Source organism: Haemaphysalis longicornis, unplaced genomic scaffold, assembly GCF_048455015.1.
Source record: "Haemaphysalis longicornis isolate Haplotype H1 unplaced genomic scaffold, Haemaphysalis longicornis Haplotype H1 scaffold_4, whole genome shotgun sequence".
In the NCBI taxonomy this organism is placed as follows: domain Eukaryota; kingdom Metazoa; phylum Arthropoda; class Arachnida; order Ixodida; family Ixodidae; genus Haemaphysalis; species Haemaphysalis longicornis.
Genome location: NW_027526361.1, coordinates 19,877,614 through 19,896,542, shown reverse-complemented (window position 1 = coordinate 19,896,542; position 18,929 = coordinate 19,877,614). Strand labels below are relative to the sequence as shown.

General features: G+C 49.7%; 1 protein-coding gene across 6 annotated transcripts in view; it reads left to right on the top strand.

Annotated features, from left to right (window-relative positions):
* Positions 1–18,929, top strand: part of Dgk (diacyl glycerol kinase 1) — a 603,682-nt gene that overhangs the window by 420,094 nt on the left and 164,659 nt on the right. For 5 of the 6 annotated variants that reach the window (XM_077706109.1, XM_077706108.1, XM_077706110.1 and 2 more), the window contains one exon: positions 2,071–2,149. The exons of the other annotated variant lie outside the window; for it this stretch is intronic. In XM_077706109.1, the coding sequence (XP_077562235.1) occupies positions 2,115–2,149 (35 nt within the window). In that variant the 5' untranslated portion in view covers positions 2,071–2,114. The remainder of the gene's footprint in view (positions 1–2,070; positions 2,150–18,929) is intronic. 6 annotated transcript variants of the gene reach the window in all.

Here is an 18,929-nt window from a genome sequence, read left to right as displayed (position 1 = left end):
TAAGAAAGGAGGTCGCGAACATGCAGGCGACTTCAGTGTTTAATTAACCTAGCATTCACCGCAGGATAAGTTATACGTACGCGAACCGAGCGATGTGCGACGGCCAAACTGTATAGATTTTTTTTTTCACTTCTTCCCGGCAAATTCCAAGACCTGTCGTACGTTTTTCAGGTGCTTTGGGAAGGAAAACAGAGTAGATCGCGTCAGGATGCAGCGGATTCGTGGCGTCAATTCCGTTGATACACGTATCCATAAAATGTCCGCTTCAGAACGTCATTTGTCTCGTCTTGAGTTTGCGATACAGCGCCGATAGAAATCGGGCTTGAATTGCGTTACAGGAGGTAGAGCTCTCAAAGTGCCAGTGACACGACACGGGCGTTTCTCTTGGTATGTCGTAAAGAATATCGCAATACTTCTCAGGTCTGCTTGTACGCCACTTTGTATTGCAACGAACAGACTCGGGACAGAAACTTGTACGCCAGTTTTTGTTGTGCTGCGCTGCAGTGTTTTAAGCAACCGGCAGACATTTCTGGCAGAATGCGAACGAGACTGGCCCATACGTAGCATTGTCTATACTTTCCTGGGGGCCGTTTGCCCGACTTTCTGGACGAGTACTCGAACTTCCGCTGGTTGCGCCCCAGAGCTGGTATCGCAACCTAGCAAACCTAGTGGGGCCCAGTGGTTCAGTTGAGGAGGTCAGCTACTTACGCGCTTAGCAACGTAAAAAGTTGGGCGAGTTGGTGATGCATGTTCAACCACAGCGCAAACGACAAGACACAAGACGATAGCTAGGGCACACACGAAGCGCTGACTTACAACTGTCGCCGTTGGAGAGAAAGAATTTTTTGGAGTTTCGGAGTAAAGTTTGGAGGTTTTTTTATGATTTATTTTCTTCAATTTCGTTTATATTTGGCGCCGTTGGAGAAAATAAATTCCAGTTGTAAGTCAGCGCTTCGTGTGTCCCCTTGCTATCATCCTGTGTCTTGTCGTTTGCGCTGTGGTTCAACATACTTACGCGCGTCGCTTTTTTTTTTTAGGTGCAGAGTACCTTAGGACCGCACAATGTCCGTCCGGGTCCGTGCGCATAGCATTTACAATCGCAAAAAATCACACAAGCACTACGACCGTAAGTTAGTACCCGAGAATCAAACGGCTTACTCCCTGGTCTGTACCTGTGCGGACTACCTTAGGACCTCCCAATGTCCGTTCGCGTCCATCCGTGCGTACACCACCATCGAGCGAAAATCAAGAGAAATTCGATTTGAGCCGTGATGCAGTTTCATTTAGGGAATAATCAAGGTTGAACTCACGGCTCAAATCGAGTGACGGTCGGGGCGCCAATCGGATGTCACTCGGGGGGCAATTTGGATGTCATTTGGAGTCCCCGTACTCCGCACCCTTGCCATCATCCACGGAGGGGAGATGCTGCCATTTTTTTGGGGGGGGGCGAAGCTCCTTAGAACCTCGCTTTGTCCCTGGCTTGTCCCTTGGCGTCCATGTACACAGTGTTGCGCATGCGCGAGGAGCATTGGATTGAATTGGATTGGATTGGATTGGATTGGATTGGATTTGTTTTTGGATTGAAATGGATTGTATTGTATTGGATTGGATTCGAATTGTATACACTGTACACACGCGTTGTCACTCATTTACATACGCGATTGGGCAATGCCACGGGTGATTTACGGTAAGAACATTCCCCAGTGCTTCGCCCAGCCAGCCGCAATGTCAATATTCCTAACTAGCAAAAACAAAAATAGTACGTGTGTACACCTGTCTGTACGCCTTTGGTGCCGCCTCAAAAAAAAAAAAAAAAAAACACTGCGATGCCCTAAAATAATCCCGAGCCTTCCCCTACCGGGGTTAGCTCCCCCCGCCCATACCTCGCCATCTGTAACGCGATTTGCGTCAATCAGGGCGCAAAGCTTCCGCGCAAGGGACACCTGCAGCGTTTCCTCCCCCGCCCTGGTCTTCCCGCGGCCGCCTTGGCGTCGCGAGCTCACTTGTGCGCAGCTGCAGCGGCGCGCCGTGGGGCGTTTGGTGACCCGTGCCGGCTTTTGTTCCGCCCAGATGACCAGCCGTAGAGGTGGTGCGGATCGCATCGAGAAAGGACCATGTTCTCGGCTCCTCGGATGATCCTTTTGAAACGGTACCGAACCGATCGCTCTGCTGCACTCACTGAGCATGGCTTTCCCGCTTCTTCTCCTCTCGCTCGGCTGCATCTTGCGAAACGCTTTGGCTGGCCTGCACGACGAGATCTGCCCGAAAATGAGCTACGAGGGGCCCGGACCTACAGCTCGCTGTCGGGCATCGTGTGACCTGCTTTGGCCTGCTCCCTTTTCTTCTTGGAATGCGGTCTATGTAATCAGACCTGGAAGGTTGGCGAATTTTGCAGGGGTGCTGTCTGCGTAGTTTCTCTCTGGCCGTACGAGGGGAAAGGCTGGGGTACTGTGTTTGACCTTCTGTTGTGAAGGACGATAGTGAGAACGGGATGCTGTAATATCATGGGACTTTGCAATACGAACAGGACCGCACTTGCGCCGGTACGGCTGCTCTCGTCCGTTACCAACCCGAAAGCAACTGAGCATGCGCAGTCGTGTATACACAGCTAAGGAGCTGGTAGCTGTAACAGAATCCCGTCTTACTATATATGAGCCCAGTTTAGTATATCTATTTCCCCCTGGTGATTTGACGAACAAACAGTTTGTCCCGATCCCAAGGCAGAAAGCGACGCTAAAAAAATTCCCCGCATTTCCCCGAGGGGAAGAATGTGAAAGTGCGAATGCACGAGTTGAATTTGCGCGGTTCGGTAATGTTCGCGAAAGAGAGATCACACACACACACACAACTACAAAGAAAGAAAGATGCATTTATTCACAGACACCTATTTGTGTTGTCGTTGTACTTGATTGCTAGAGCGGATCTCAGATTTGAAATTTCGTGTCAGTACTCCTTTAAGCGGGTGCATTAGCCCTTCTCACGCCCGATTCCTGGCCAATCCCCCACGTGGGTATGTGCCATGTCAGCGGCCAGGCAGCGCACGCCCATCTCCCCCCGTTGCCAAGGAAGACGAGGAAATTCCTGGCCAATCCCCCACGTGGGTATGTGCCATGTCAGCGGCCAGGCTGCGCGCGCCCATCTCCACGTGCGCGGACATCACCGGTAGACGCAGGTTCAGGGTCGCTTAAGAAGTGCATTGCACTTAAAACTGTCGTTGCTTTAACATGTAGAGCACTGTACGAAGGTAGCATTAGCAGGAATATCCATGTTCAAATTCAATACACTCTCAGGTCCTTATCATGAAGGGAGCTGTTATTGTTAGGCTTCTGGGCCAAAATTTGCGGAGAAACTAGCGAAACAATATGCTGCTCTGCCCGCCTTAACCATTTATCGTTGACGTAAGCTTATAGTCAGTTATAAGTCGTCAGTTATAAGCAGAAATAGCAAAAAAAAATGCATGCTCGTATGTAAATATTAGGTAGGGGGATATAGCAGGTCATAAAGATTAGGGGGCAAAGTGTACCACTATATCTATATTTCTATGTCGTAATTAGACGAAAAAAAAGGTCAATCCACGAGTGACGTTCTTATTCAATGATTTCGAAAGGCAAAGGCCAACCGCGCATGCGCTTGGAAAATTCTGTAAGAAAAGTGCATGCCTACCTGTTACAGAAAAAAGGGAATGGCATCTATTTGTCCTATTCCGCTGTTTTCCGCACTAAACAAATCACTACGTGTCAACGAACGTTATTATTGATAAATCTTTTCCCGAGAAGGCCAGGAAACTGGTTTTACCGTTTTTCCTAATTTGAGCTGTCGCCATTTCGTGCGCTTGATAAACAAACTGCAGAAAGATATGGTAAGTCAGCCAATTTGTTTTTAGTTGGTATAAGGTAATACGGCGCATTATTAGAAAACTGGTTAGTGCATACTGCTCGTCTAAATACCGGTCAACAGCGTTTATCTTACACTTTACCGTCTCTTTTGAACATGTACAAAGTAGATGGTTTTGATTTGTTTTCTTGTTCTTACCGGAATCTCCAGCTCATGTATAGTGAGTTTGATGTCTTTCTGTGATTTCTTGCTATGCCGTGTTCTAAAGCAAAGCTTTTTACCTCTACCCCCCAAGGGTTCTTTCGCGACCGTTGGTGTCACCAGAAAACTCCAGCGAATAAATAAAAGAATTTACTGGCACCGCCGGGAATCGAACCTGAAACTAACAGACTAACAAAGCTAGAGCCCGTTGTCTTACCGACTTAGCTACGAGCGCACGCGACGACTGGGAAGACAGGTGGTGTACTCACCAAGCACATCTACGGGTTTACCCCCTGCGTTCTCGCTGAATGCCACGTGAAAGCGTCACGCGACCACTCACGCCCGTCTAGTGGCCCTGTGCGCACCTTGCTCATGTGCTAAGAGTTACAAAATTAAAGGAAGCTCGCACCAATGCATGGCATCTCACTTCTAGTACGCCAATGTGCTAAAGCCTGTGGCCTCCTGTGTTCACGTAAACAATCACAGCTCCTTGTCGTCCGGCCTCACGCCAAACCAAGGAATACATTCAAATACTCCTTGATGGTCAAGCCATCACCCCAAGCCCCAGCATCAAGATCCTGGGCCTACATCTCGAGGCTAACACTAAGAGTGACTTCTCCTTGCAGCGCCTCAAAAAAGGCATTGATGAAATCATACACATGATCAGGCGAGTTGCCACCAAGAAGCGAGGCCTAAAGGAATCCTGTACCTTTCGATTAATTGAAGCTTTTGTCATCTCTAGAGTTACTTACGTCCACCCCCTGTCTTCTTCTCGACAAGGAAGACATAGAGATGCTTTATACAGGGTGTCCCAGCTATCATGCACCAAGATTTAAAAAAAGGGAAATTGCGTAACTCGAAGAAAACCTAGTGCATAATGTTTGCAGTACTGTGAAGAAGCGGAGAGTAATTTTTTCGTTAAAGGGGTCCTGAAATACCTTCCGCCGATGCGTGGATGTACATTTAACCAAATAAAGCAATGTATTAGCAATCTCCTCCCGCAAGAATTTTGTTGAAGCGATGAGTATTAGCTGAGAAATCGTAAATAAAAAAAATCGCGCCAATCCACCCTGTGAATGTGGTTGGAAAGCAAAGCTGTAAACGGCATCCACAACGATTACCCCTGCGACGTCACTTAAATTCACTCACATCGCTCTACAAATAGTAAAACCAGAGAGAAGTAAATTGCACCTAACCACACCATTTATTACTTCAAAGAGATATTCTTGGTGAGGCTAATGAATGCCAGATGCATGAACGGCGGTTGGTTGAGTTGTATTGGGGTAGCACAAGAGTGGAGACATTTTTTTTATAAAATTAAAGTAAGCTCCAGCCCGGTGTTAGACGATCTGATTTCTCTGTCTCTGCGCCGCGGACGGAGGCGACGAGATTTGCGGCAGAAGGGGGAAGAGGCGGAGAAGGAGGAGGATGAGGAAGAAGAAATAATTCTGTTCAGATTTCTGAACGGCCCAGAGTGCAGCCCAGGGGAGTGATTATTTCTTCTGTGGGGCCCATATGCAGTCCGCGCGGCCTGTTTTCTGTCCCCCCTCTGAAGCTGGGTAGGTAGAGAGGGCCTGGACAGCAGCATCTGCCATTGTTCCTGTCGGGTAGTTGACGGAAAGAGAGGAGGGTGCTCAGGGCTAAAGTCGCACACCCATACTACGGGGCGGAGTGTTCCTACTTCTGAGCAAAATTTACATTCAGCGTCGTAGCGATTCAGATTTATTAAGTGAAGACGCGTAGCCTGTGGGAAGGAGCCCGGATTGTATGAGCCGTAGGGTAGTTTGTTGTCCTCTGGAAAAATGAGGGTAAGGTGAAGGTACGGTCGGTCTCAGAAGACCATAATGCTGGGTTATCTGCCTGAACGTGACAAGAGTGTGACTGTCCTCGTGCAGCTCCATAGCACGGGAGGTAAAAGCGCAGGCTTGTTGGGTGGGCGTATTCGTTGCCCTCCATTTAAGCGTGAGGGGGCGTCCTGATGAGCTGAATGGAACCGTTTGGGGAGTGGTTTGTTCGCACGCGCAGTGCAGGTCAGGACACCCGACCCTACTGGTAATTCCAGTAGGCTTGCTGGGAATCGGTATACCCTACGAACCCCTTGTTGAGTGAGAGCCAAGGTGACGGCTGCCTCTTCTGCTGTCGTCATTTCTTGGGTCCTAAGCGAGGTACACGCAAGGAGGTTGGGTTTGGAGGTAGCCACGATGATTGCGTATTGCTGACCTCGATGTTTGGAGGCGTCTGTGTAGATAACTGCATGATCCCCACCGAGGGTGGTGTTTAGCGCTTGAGCCCGTGATTTTCGGTAACCCTCGTCATGTGAGGGGTTCATATTTCTAAGCAAAGGGAGCATCTTTAGTTTTAGTCGCCAAGACTCTGGGTCTTTAGTCGTCAAGCCGAGTGACATTCTGGGCTGCCCAGCCAATCTGGTGAGGCATGCGGTTACCCACCGCAGTTCCTAGTCGGACCTTCTGGTTAGAAAGATGGCCTTCTATCATCTCTTAGCCCCGTGCTAAGCAGCCTCTGTGTGGACGCACTCATGCGAAGACGAATGGCCTGCTCGACCACCTTTCTAATCATTCTATAAAGCATCTCTATGTCCTCCTTGTCGAGAAGAAGAGAGGGGGTTGACGTAAGTGACTCTCGAGAGGACAGAAGCGTCAATTAATCGAAAGGTACCGGATTCATTAGGGCCTCTCTTCTTGATTGATTTGATTGATTGTAGGGTTTCACGCGCCGACGCAACGCAGGCGATGACGCGTGCCGTAGTGGAGGGCTCCGGATTAATTTTGACCATCTGGGGATCTTTAACGTGCGCCGAACTCTCGTACACACGGGCATTTTTGCTTTCCGCCTCCATCAGAAAAGCGGCCGCCGCGGCCGGGAATCGAACCAGCGACTTCGTGCTCAGCAGCGCAACGCCTTAGCCACTGAGCCACCGTGGCGGGTCGGCCTCTCTTCTTGGTGGCAGCTCGCCTGATCATGTGTACGATTTGATTATTGCTGTTTTTGAGGCGTGCAAGGAGACATCTTGGTGTTAGTCTGGAGATGTCGGCCCACGATCTTAATGCTGGGGCGTGGAGAGAGAGAACAAGACTTTATTATCACTATCCGGCGTGTGAGGGAGTGGGTCATGCCGCGCAGGGCTTCGCCACCCCTCTGTCTCGCTAGACCTCTATGTTGCCTGACTCATCATTGGCTACTAGGAGTAGTCTCCGTTCGCCTCTGCAGGGCCAACGCAGCATCGAGCCGCTGGATAGCTTGGAGTTGCATCGCCTGATGGGGCGACGTGACGCACTGTTCAATGTCCGGTGGAAACGAGTCCCAGGTATTCCCCTGCACGGGAACACCACACCCCCACATCAAGTGGGCTAAGGTATCCGGTCCGTCCCCGCACGCACTGCACATTACACTCGCAAACAATCCGGGGTTCACATGTCGAGCGAGTGCCGGTGTGAGGACAGTCCTGGTTTGTAGTTGTCGTAGAAGGACACCTTCTCTTCTGCTTAAACCTGGATGAGGCGTGGGTAGTTGTCGGCGGGTCTCCCGGTACCAGCCGAGTATCTCTCCGAATTCCATGAGTGGTTCGAAGTTAGCTGTGGTCGTTTCTTCCGCTTCCGAGGGGCGGGGGGGCGTCGTGCGGCACGCGAGCTCACGCGCGACGGCGTCCGCTTCCTCGTTACGGTTGGCGAAGCGTCCAGAGACGGTCCCCGTGTGGGCTGGAAACCATCTTAGGTGTGTGGTGGTGGTTTTGACATTGGGTAGTATCTTGGCAGCCGGGGCTCCAGTGTACCCTCTGCTGTAGTGGGTGATGGCTGAGCGAGAATCGCTGAGTATCGTGGTTACTTCCGGTCGGCATCTGAGAGCCAAGGCGATGGCGGCTTCCTCCGCCTGCTCCGCCGACGTGGCACGTATGCTGCACGTGATGGCCGGACAATCAAGGATTATTTGAATGTATTCCGTGATTTGGCGTGAGGGCGGACGGCAAGGAGCTGTGATTGTTTTTACGTGAACACTGGAGGCCACAGGCGTTAGCACATTGGCCTACTAGAAGTGAGATGCCATGCACTGTTTAGAGCTTTCTTTAATTTTTGTAACTCTTTGCACGTGAGCAAGGTTCTCACAGGGCCGCTAGACGGGCGTGAGTGGTCGGGTGACGCTTTCACGTGGCATTCAGCGAGAACGCAAGGGGTAAAACCGTAGATGCGCTTTTTGAGTACACTACCTGTCGTCCCCGTCTTCGCTTGGGCTCGTAGCTAAATCGGTAAGACAACGGGCTCTCGCTTTCTTAGTCTATTAGTTCCAGGTTCGATTCCCGGCGGTGCCAGTAAATTCTTTTATTTGTTCCCTGGAGTTTTCTGGTGACACCAACGGTTGCGAAAGAACCCTTGGGGGGTAGAGGTAAAAAGCTTTGCTTTAAAACCGCGCATTATCGTCGCGCCGCGTTTCCTCCTCCTTTCAACTTACTCTCCGCTGTTGACGGCGAGCGAGCCTTCCCTCCCATGATGCTGCGCTCCTCGGCGGTGACGTACTTACGCTATTGCGCTGCTCACACAGCCGTCTGCTACGGGCAAGCTTTGTTGACACCATGAATCCCGCACTACGCTCAAGGCTGGAAAAGCGAACGAAAAATCTGGCCCCATGTGTGCGGCGGCCTGGCCTTGCCCTTTCGCGGTGTACGTTGCTGCAGAACTTTGCTATCGGCGGCACGCGACTTTTTATCGGCGGCGATCTCGCAGCCGCACGGGGAGGATCCTGCGCTCGCTCCCTTGGATGCACAGCGCACTGTTTATCCAAAACGCGCCGTATCAGATGTGGCCCCCCTGGTGCCGGGTCTTATTTTGTGGCGGTGGTAATTCCTGCCGGCGGCATGTGAAAAAGTCATTTTAAACCGATACATAACCCGTGCACAAAACGCCAGTTCAGCTTGGGGCGACGCGTGGTGGAGAGCGGCAACGTTGGCAAAACATGCTCCGCCACGGCTCTGAGTTTCCTCGCGCTGGAGCGAGCACCATTTCTTTGACAATATCAAACATCGGTTGCCCTGGCAACAAGGCACAAACCGCTCTAGAAGTCAGTTACGGTTGCGTGATCCCGGTTCAGCTTGGGGCCCCACCTCACGGCATATGGGCACTCACTCAAGGACACTCACTCCCACTGGGAAGTGCGAGATGCGTTTGGCATTACAGGAGGCGATGGTGTGTGTGTTGTGGACGCCTTTGTTTCGCGATGAAATGCGACGTTGTGCTTCTGCGGGTGGATAGTGCTTCCGATGGTCTGGATTATCTTTCTCAAGCGGCGTACGACTCAACCTCGCATGGGGTATGTGCAGTGTGCGTGGCTAAAAGCCATCTCGGCTTGTGCGCCAGAGTTAAGTGACTTGCTATTCATCCCCGCAAACCGCGCGCGGCAATGGTCTAATTAGCGTCGCATGATGGCCGCCGCGAGAACAGTCTGTCTTGATTTTACCTAACCGGCAAAATCGCTTCCGCTCACTGACTAGGCAGAGTCACTGTTAATTACTGATAGTGACGCTGGCTAGTCAGTGAGCGGAAGCGGTTTGGCCGGTTAGGTAAAATCAAGGCAGACTGATCATTTGCAGTTGCGAAACGACACCAGCTAGGATTGCTGTACTGGATGGGAGCAGTCTGTCTGGATGTTTACCTAACCGGCCTAACCGCTTCCGCTCACTGACTAGCCAGTGTCGCTATCAGTAATTATCAGTGACTCTGGTTAGTCAGTGAGCGGAAGCGGTTTGGCCGGTTAGGTAAAATCAAGACAGACTGCTCTCGCGGCGGCCATCATGCCACACTAATTAGACCATTGCCCCGCGCGCGAGGTGAGTGCCGAATTTACGAGGGGCAGGAGGAGGCAACCCATCGTCTGTTAATCGCGGGTCGGACTTGCAACGCATGTTGTGACGCTGTGTTCGTTCGAAACGCATCTCTGGATTGTTTGGAAGTTCAATAAAATGTATGCGTCAAACCCGGGCATTCGGCTCAGGGCGTTCTCTGCGATTGCATGAAAGAAGTGCCACGGGGCTTCAACGCTTTCTTTATGGAACGTACTCAAGTAAGAGAATATTCATGTCGTGTTATGGCCCTGTTGCATTCAATACGAAGGGTTAAGCGATTGTTTACACTTGTTTCGTTTGTCGTAAAATGTCCAAGCACTCCGGCACTCCGCTGGCAGATCAGCCGGCGAGCCGACGCTGAGCAGACGACTCATCTCTTTGCCGGAAGTGCGTGAAAAAGCCGCCCAATGGCAGGATGTCTAGCTCATGACGAACATCTGGGAATCGATGATGTAGACATGTGAAGATGGCGGCGTCCAAAAACACGAAGGAAAGGGTGAGAAAAAAGCGACAAACTTTGCAACAAAAGTGTGAGCTTTCCGCTGCGCGTAAAAGAGTAATACTTGGCACAGATGATGTTGACGACCCAATCTAACGATTGCGCTAGTCAATTTAGTGTGCTCAAAACGCCTTTCAGGGCCCCTTTAATGAGACCTAATTTATTAATTGTAATTAATTATCTAACTCGAGAAATACGGTCCTAATCCCTAAAGTGTCAATGAGGCACTTGTAGGTAACAACGAGGGGCATCTAACTGCGCTATTTTCAGTGACGAACTAATTGCGTACTCATTTATTTTGGCTGATAAAGGAAACCCGCGAAATATGAAAAATACCACGTGACGACGCTTACGCGCGCATTGTAAAGCAGCGTCCCCAAACAAAGCTGATTGAAAGCAACTGCTTCGCGTGTTACCCGCCCTAAGAGACAGCGCATCACCTTGATAATGACATACATGAAAGGAGCAGCAGCAGCAAGATTCGCGGGACGCGTGTGCAGATAAGGAACAAACTCGGTTGCGATTTCTCCTTTCTTTCTTTATTTTGTCTATTTCATTCTGGCTAACTCAGAGGCAGCCTGTTTGAGGGCGTTGCTTTACGGTGCGCGCGGAGGCGCCGTCACGTGGTATTTTTCATATTTCGCGGGTTTCCTTTATCAGCCAGAATAAATGTGTACAGAATTAGTTCATCGCTGAAAATACCGCCGTTAGATGCCCCTCGTGGTTACCTACAAGTGCCTCATTGACACTTCAGTGATTAGGACAGTATTTCTCGAGTTAGATAATTAATTAAAATTAGCTAATTAAGTCTCATTAAAGAAAAAATACTGCCCGCTTTTTCACAGTACGGCAAACATTATGCACCTGGTTTCTTTCGAGTTACGCCTTTACTCTTTTTTTAATTCTTGGTGCATGATAGCTGGGACACCCTGTATAATGATTAGAAAGGCGGTCGAGCAGGCCATTGGTCTTCTCATGAGTGCGTCCACACAGAGGCTGCTTAGCACGGGGCTCCACAACACGGTGGAAGAGCTGATAGAAGGCCATCTTTCTAACCAGAAGGTCCGACTCAGAACTGCGAAGGGTAACCGCATGCTTCACCAGATCGGCTGGGCAGCCCAGAATGCCACTCCGCTTGACGTACTCCCAGACTCTTGGCGACTAAAACTATAGATGCTCCCTTTGCTTAGAAATATGAACCCCTCACATGACGAGGGTCACCGAAAAGCACGGGCTCAAGCGCTAAACACCACCCTCGGTGGGGATCATGCAGATATCTACACAGACGCGTCCAAACATCGTGGGCAGCAATACGCCATCATCATAACTACCTCCAGAACCAACCTCCTTGCGTGTGCCTCGCTTAGGACCCAAGAAATGACGGCAGCAGAAGAGGCAGCCATCACCTTGGCCCTCGCTCATCCAGGGGTTCGGAGGGTAGTCATCGATTCCCAGCAAGCCTACTGGAATTACCAGTAGGGTCGGGTGTCCTGACCTGCACTGCGCGTGCTAAAAAATCACTCCCCAAACGGTTCCATTCAGCTCATCTGGACACCCCCTCACGTTTTAATGGAGGGCAACAAATACGCCCACCCAACAAGCCTGCGCTTTTACCTCCCGTGCTATGGCGCTGCACGAGGACAGTCACCCGCTTGTCACGTTCAGGGAGATAACCCAGCATTATCGGCTTCTGAGACAGACCGTACCTTCGCCTTACCCTGACCTTTCCAGAGAACAACAAACTACCCTACGACTCATACAATCCGGGCTCCTTCCCACAGCCTACCCGTCTTCACTTAATGTATCCGTATCGCTACGACGCTGAATGTGAATTTTGCTCAGAAGTAGGAACACTCCGCCCCGTAATCGGGGTGTGCGACTTTAGCCCTGAGCACCTTCTCACTTTCGGTCAACTACCCAACAAGAGCAATGGGAGATGCTGCTGTCCAGTCCCTCTCTACCTACCCAGCTTCAGCGGGTGGACAGAACACAGGCCTCGCGGACTGCATATGGGCCCCGCAGAAGAAGGAATCACTCCCCAGGGCTGCACTCTGGGCCGTTCAGAAATCTGAACAGAAGGATTTCTTCCTCCTCCCCCTTCTCTGCCCCAAATCTCGTCGCCTCCGTCCGCGGTGCAGAGACGGAGAAGACAGATCGTCTAACACCGGGTTGGAGCTTACTTTAATTCTATAAAACACTTTCCACTCTTGTGCTACACAAATACAACTCAACCAAACACCGTTCATGCTCCATGCATTGATTTAACCTTAACAAGAATATCTCGTTGAAGTAATAAATGGTGTGGTTAAGTTCATTTCAGTTCTCTCTGGTTTTGCTATTTGTAGAGTGATGTGAGGGAATTTAAGTGACGTGGCATTGGTAATCTTTAAGGGTGCCGTTTACAGCTTTGCTTCCCAACTACATTCACAGGGTAGATTGGCGCGATTTTTTTATTGTCACTGGAACTTGTTTTTTTTTTCTTCTTTTTCTTCTTCTTCTCCGAAGGAATGGAGAGGGTTTTTTTTCTCTAGTGTGTTCAGTTCATTTATAATGCCACGTACATGCACTGTACTGATGTGCAATTGTGAAGCTGCGCTGAACCAAATAAATCAGGGGCTGTGGGCTGGTCAAGCTGCCTGTGAGCAGCTTTTTTCTCGCCGCCCTCCCATCTACTATGTATGATGGCAAATAAATGATTTGATTTGATTTGATTTGATTAGACCGAGCGCCTGCTATGAGTTCAGTGCCTCTGAACCTTAGGTGTCACTTCTTTACGTTATTATTCTTTGTCAATCCACTAACGCACAAAAGCAAAGTTTTGCTCTCCTGAAGTTAAAGGGACACCGATGGCAAAGAGCAAGTTGGGCTCAGACGAAAGTTTAGCTGCCCTACATCCCTCTCAGCATTTCTCAGCATTTATTCGGCGGAGAAAAATGTTTTAATTGCCGAGAAATTAACAATTGAAAAACGCATTTCATTCCTCGCGCCATTTTATAGCGTTTCGCGTGACAACAACGGTTGCCGGAAAGTGATACAGCGGTGTGGTCTTGAAGGAAAACTAAAACGTACCGAGCGAACCATCGCGGCCGCAGGAGCCACGGGTCGCCCACATACAACAAAACAACTTGCCCGCCCCACACTTCCGTTACCTGCCCCTCTCTGTGCGTCAATCTTGGTACCGTGCGGGACGTGAGATGTGGTTAAACAATGCCTATGTCCTATGTGCCGCGCGGCCTTTTGCTGTACCTACAAAACGTCTAGCGGACAGCGCCACCGCAGCGAGAACAACGGCAGAGGCGCTCTACAGATTTGTATTCTCATTATGGATAGTCGGGTTTTAGTCGCTTCGATCCACTCGGCTAGCAACATGGCGCCATCTGTTAGTTTAACTTGTAACAGCGTGCAACGATAAATTTTTTTCCGTGGCGATACTGACTGACTGACTGACTGACTGAATAAACTTTATTGAAGGAAAGATGGAGGAAAGGGGAAGGGGAGAAAAAGATGAAAGAATCATAGGTGGAACCCTTTGTCCAGGGCTCCAGTGGCTTCTGCTCCCGTCTTCGCCCGGCTGATTAGGTCCTTTTGGATCTGTAAGTCGGGGCTGGCGAGGGCGGCCTCCCATGATTCACGGGAAGTCAGTGGCGGGTTCTTTTGGTGTTCGGCCCCTGCCCAGAGGTGTGGGCAGGCCCACGTGGCATGGAAGAGGGTAGCAGTCTCTCCGCATAGCCTGCAGTCTTCCGTGTAGTCAGGGTGCCGTTGTTGGAAAATCTTCGCCCAACGAGATTTATGTGGTCACGCTTGTTGCGCCATCTTTTGTACGTTTTGCGAAATGAATTGCCTATTTGCCCACCTACCAGAAGTGTGCCTACAGCTTTTCCGAGCACCCAAACCACTACCAACACACGCCTTGGCGCCAGTATGGAATGAAAAACGTGCATGACATGACACAAATATCATTTCGCCTAAGTACACAGTGTAGTGGAAGCATAGCAACACACAATTGCCCTGAATCGAAAGACCCGGTTTGATGCACACATTTTATTCAACTTCAAGACAATCAACAAATGTTTTCGAACATACGCATCGTCACGGCATGCGCTTTGAGGCCTAAGCGCGAAATGACCAGGCGATCTATTGCTTCCTGTTCGTGGTAAGGGCAGCACTGGCTTCTTGCGCTTCACGGGGGCGAACAAGTCACTTCACTCTGGCGCAAGCCGAGAAGGTTTGTAAAAAAACTCGCGCACACTCTAGATAACCGGTGCGGGGTTGAATCGTCGTTAGTGATAATTTAAACAAGGTGCACATTCCATTCTCCAGAACACTTTGTCGAATTTCATCGCGAAGCGAACATGACCACAATGACCACAACTAAACCACGACAACAACTAAACCTTTGGTCGGCGATAACCAGTTTCTTCAACTATGAATCTTTCACCCTACCAGACGAGATTTCGTCTAACCTTAGATTTCAACACACCCACACAGCCACCACCGGCCTGGTCGCAAAACATCGTTCAGGCAGACAGCGCTACGCGCGGGAGCAAAAAACTTGCTCTATGAGACGCAAATTACTGTCCACAGAACAACGGAACCATAGAAAGCCGATGCACTGCTTGCCGCCATTATGTAAACAAGCAGATAACAGACGTGTGACCTCACCGAACCTGCAATAACCATCGCAACCGCTACCGCTGCCGAGGCTTGGCTGCTTGCTAATTTCGGCACAACTTGGGTTACGCCTGTACTTTTATAATTTTTCACGATTAATGAAAGTGGACGTGCAAAGAAAGATTTTACGTGTTTTTTTTTTTTGAGCTTGTGCGCGCGGTTCTTGTTCTGTTCGTCACGTGACTTGGCGCATCCGTTCAGTCGCCGTTGACGTCATCTCTGCTGGGCGGCTGATAGCTTCTTTTTATTATTTGCGTGATTATTTTTAAGGTACTGACCCAGAGCCTTGCATATTTGTTTTCTGATTGATTGATTGATTGATTGATTGATTGATTGTGGGGTTGAACGCGCCGACTCAACGCAGGCAATTAGGCGCGCCGTAGTGGAGGGCTCCGGATTAATTTTGACCACCTGGGGATCTTTAACGCGCGCCGAAACCTCGTACATAGGGACGTTTTTGCTTTTCGCCTCCATCAGAAAAGTGGCCGCCGCGGCAGGGAATCGAGCCCGCGACCTCGTGCTTAGCAGCGCAATGCCTTAGCCACTGAGCCACCGCGGCGGGTCATTTTTGTTTTCTGCGGATGCCAATCTATATAGACCAACTTTGGTTTTCTCTTCACTGTCCATTTAAGGAACAAAACTAAGCATAGTCCTGCGAGATACCGGCCGTGCTAACGTATTACGTACTTTACTTTCCTAACAAATGATGTAACGCTAAAGAATCAGTGATAAATAACGTCTAAGCTGGCATGCATCACTCCCCAGTTCTCGTTGAGACTCAGGATGCAACGAGAATTATAAATTATTGGTTACACCGGTCAATATCAGTCGATGCAGACGAAACAAAAAAAAAACACCATCTTCCCGTGGGGAACCCTGATGAGGATGCGAAGCATCATGGGGGTTCCGTGTGGTTCCATTGTGTTGCCGTTATGTTGAGTGATCTGGTGTTTAGTAGCGGCAGAGGGAATTCCGCGTCCGGGTCCACACCGGTGGCAAAAGCACGCAAGTACTGTTGTGTTACGGTGAGTAGGCGGTGGTTCTCGAGGTGCCGAAACTCGTCTATCATGTTCTTGTCGATATTGTCGTCTCTGTGGTAGAATCGGTAGTCTCCGTCAGCGTTGGTGAGGTAAAGGTTGTTGACGTTGGTGCGCCGGCTGAGAGCAACGTACCCGCCCTCCTCTTCGCAGCTTTGCCTTCTTCTCCTTCTTCTTCTTCAGCGGTTCCCCTACGGGAAGATGACGACAGTGGTTGAACGCGAAGCTATCTCGTGATGGATTCTTTGGTTGGCCAATCCCTAGGGGCATCCTGCCGCAATCATCATCAGAGGTGCTGCGGACGGGGCGAGAGAAACGTACACGCCCTCCTCTTTGCAGCTTTGTCTTTCTCCTTCTTCTTCAGCGGTTCCCCTACGGGAAGATGACGACGGTGGTTGAACGTGAACCTACCTCGTGATGGATTCTTTGGTTGGCCAATCCCTAGGGGCATCCTGCCACAATCATCATCAGAGGCGCTGCGGACGGGGCACGGACGCGGGACATCATCCGAGCAAGAGATGCTTCGCATCTAAAAACAGACACATTTACGACCAACTGTTTCGTTCTCGGGTGTTATTAGACAGTTTTAGCATATCGTTACCGTGTTTGCGTTGCCGCTTACTGTGGTACCGAAAGCCGGAGTTTCCGTTTGCCGCTGTAAACGGTAGGACGCGTTTTAGCAAATCGTTTGCGGTTTGCGTATTCCGGTTTACAGGCCACCGTGGTGCACGTAGCGACATCGGAGGACTTAGTATCGAAACAAATCACCCATAATTTTGCTGCTCGCAGCTATTCCCTTTCGTTTAAAGTAGCTTGAATGTTTCACTTTACGGTTGAATTGTTCGCAATAACATTATTTGTTTTGAGAATACTACAGCCATTACCTGTAGAGCTTTTAGAAAGAAAACGCGATGTCGGTGGCACCGTCTACTGGGTACAGTCGGAATATAGGTATACTACTATTTACGCCTGCGTTGAATATTTCAGCTTAAATGGGTAAAATATGATCAAATAATTACTATACTACCTTGCCCAGCAGAATTTTGGAGACATAAAAGCGCTTTGCGAGCTCAGAAACATCTGAACTGCTTGAGCCGGGCGAGGCCTAGCACGAGTAGGGGCGGCTATTTTGCTCGCCCATCCGGAAAAAAAAAGTTATTTCTCGTGCTCCTGAGCATCATTTAACGGGAAAAATGCAAGAAACAACTTCAACTATTTTTACTTTTATTCGCGGTATTAAGCATCAAGTGCCGAGCGCACTGCGTTTGGCGCAGTGAAGACGAAAGGGCACACTTATTCTGCTCTAAAAGCGCACTGGCGATGGTAAATGCTATTCTAGAAACGTTGGTAAAGGCTGTGGCGGTAAGTAACAGTTCAGTGTAACTCGTCGAGCATGCGCAAGCGACTCCCGCAAACACGGTAGACGGTAACCTAAACACGGTAACGACACGCTAAAACTCTCTCTTGGTCCGAAGATACCCCAAATAATCCGATCAAACAACACTCGTTGATTCTATCCAATTTGCATGTTCATGCAAAGTGCTTTCCGTCGGAATGGGCGCTTAAGAACGGCAGAAACAAAGGGAAATTAGGTTCGTCGCTCAGACGAGCGTCGGCATTTTTGTCTCCCGCTTTTTTTTCCTTTTAACCATACTATACGACGTCCCAGAAACGCGATGTCGCGCCAACACCATGCGCGGTACCAGGGCCAGCTCGGACGAATCGGCCGAGAAGTCGGGCGTAAGCCTGCATATATTCATGAGACCGAAACTATCGGACGACGATGGGCCAACCAACCAATCCACATCACGCATGCGCGCAAAGATGGTGGTGCGCGCGCGTATAAGATGTTGGATGGCGTTGGGCGAGTTGCCCTCACTTCGGAGGAAGCGAAACGTAGTCACGGGTGATGGATCTGCTCATTTGCATGTCTGAAGAACTGCTTATCTCGCCCCGTCACGCAGCCTTTACCGAACGGTGTTCTGCAGTAGCTGGGAACCGCCTGACAAGCAAAAGAAAAAGACCACAAACGTGTCTGCGATGAAAACATCTAACTAGCTCGCAGCAAGTTTCTCTCTACGCAGCTTTTACGGCTTGTTTCTTTTTTATATTTATTTTCGGCGCGGGCAACCTGCTGTACTTCAGTGGTCCAGTATGGAGTGCAGAATAAGAAGCAAGATATAATATTTGTGCGGTCCAACTTGTCAAGTGTGTATAGGCACCCAATTTTGACAGTAACTTTAGGATTTTGAGAGGTTAATAAAGATCTTTAAGGGGTTAATAAAGAGAGGTGTAGGCACTGCTATCCGATGAATGTTACACTAAAGGCGGAGGTAAATCAGGGAGACGCAGCCATGCCTTTTCGTTTCGTTTGGGAGGTCGCGAAAACGTATTTGTTGCCTGGTCATGGCGCCAGCTCCAGGCCGCGGGACCTGGAGCTGGTCCCATGAGGCTGAACTCTCTGTGTTTTTCCTTTGAACAAAATTCCTCCCTTGCATGGGCGATTTTCCAGGGTGAGCTATGAGGTATAAGCGTGGGCTTTCAGGCACTAGAAAAAAACACTCCCAGGTACGTTTTTTTTTTGTATTATCTGAAACGATTACCGTAGAATTTACTGCACGGTTGAACCTGGATGTAACGAACCTCTATGTAGAGATTCCCTGGAATCAAAGAAGTATTTCAATCCGCCATTACAAGCCATATTGAAACTCGTCTTTTTATGATCTCTACGTAGCGAAGGCGTTGCAGCGGTTAACCTTGATGTAACGCATTCGCTACGCTGCTTATTCATTTTTTTGCCCTTTTTCTAGAAAATCGGTTGGCGACATGCAGTAAT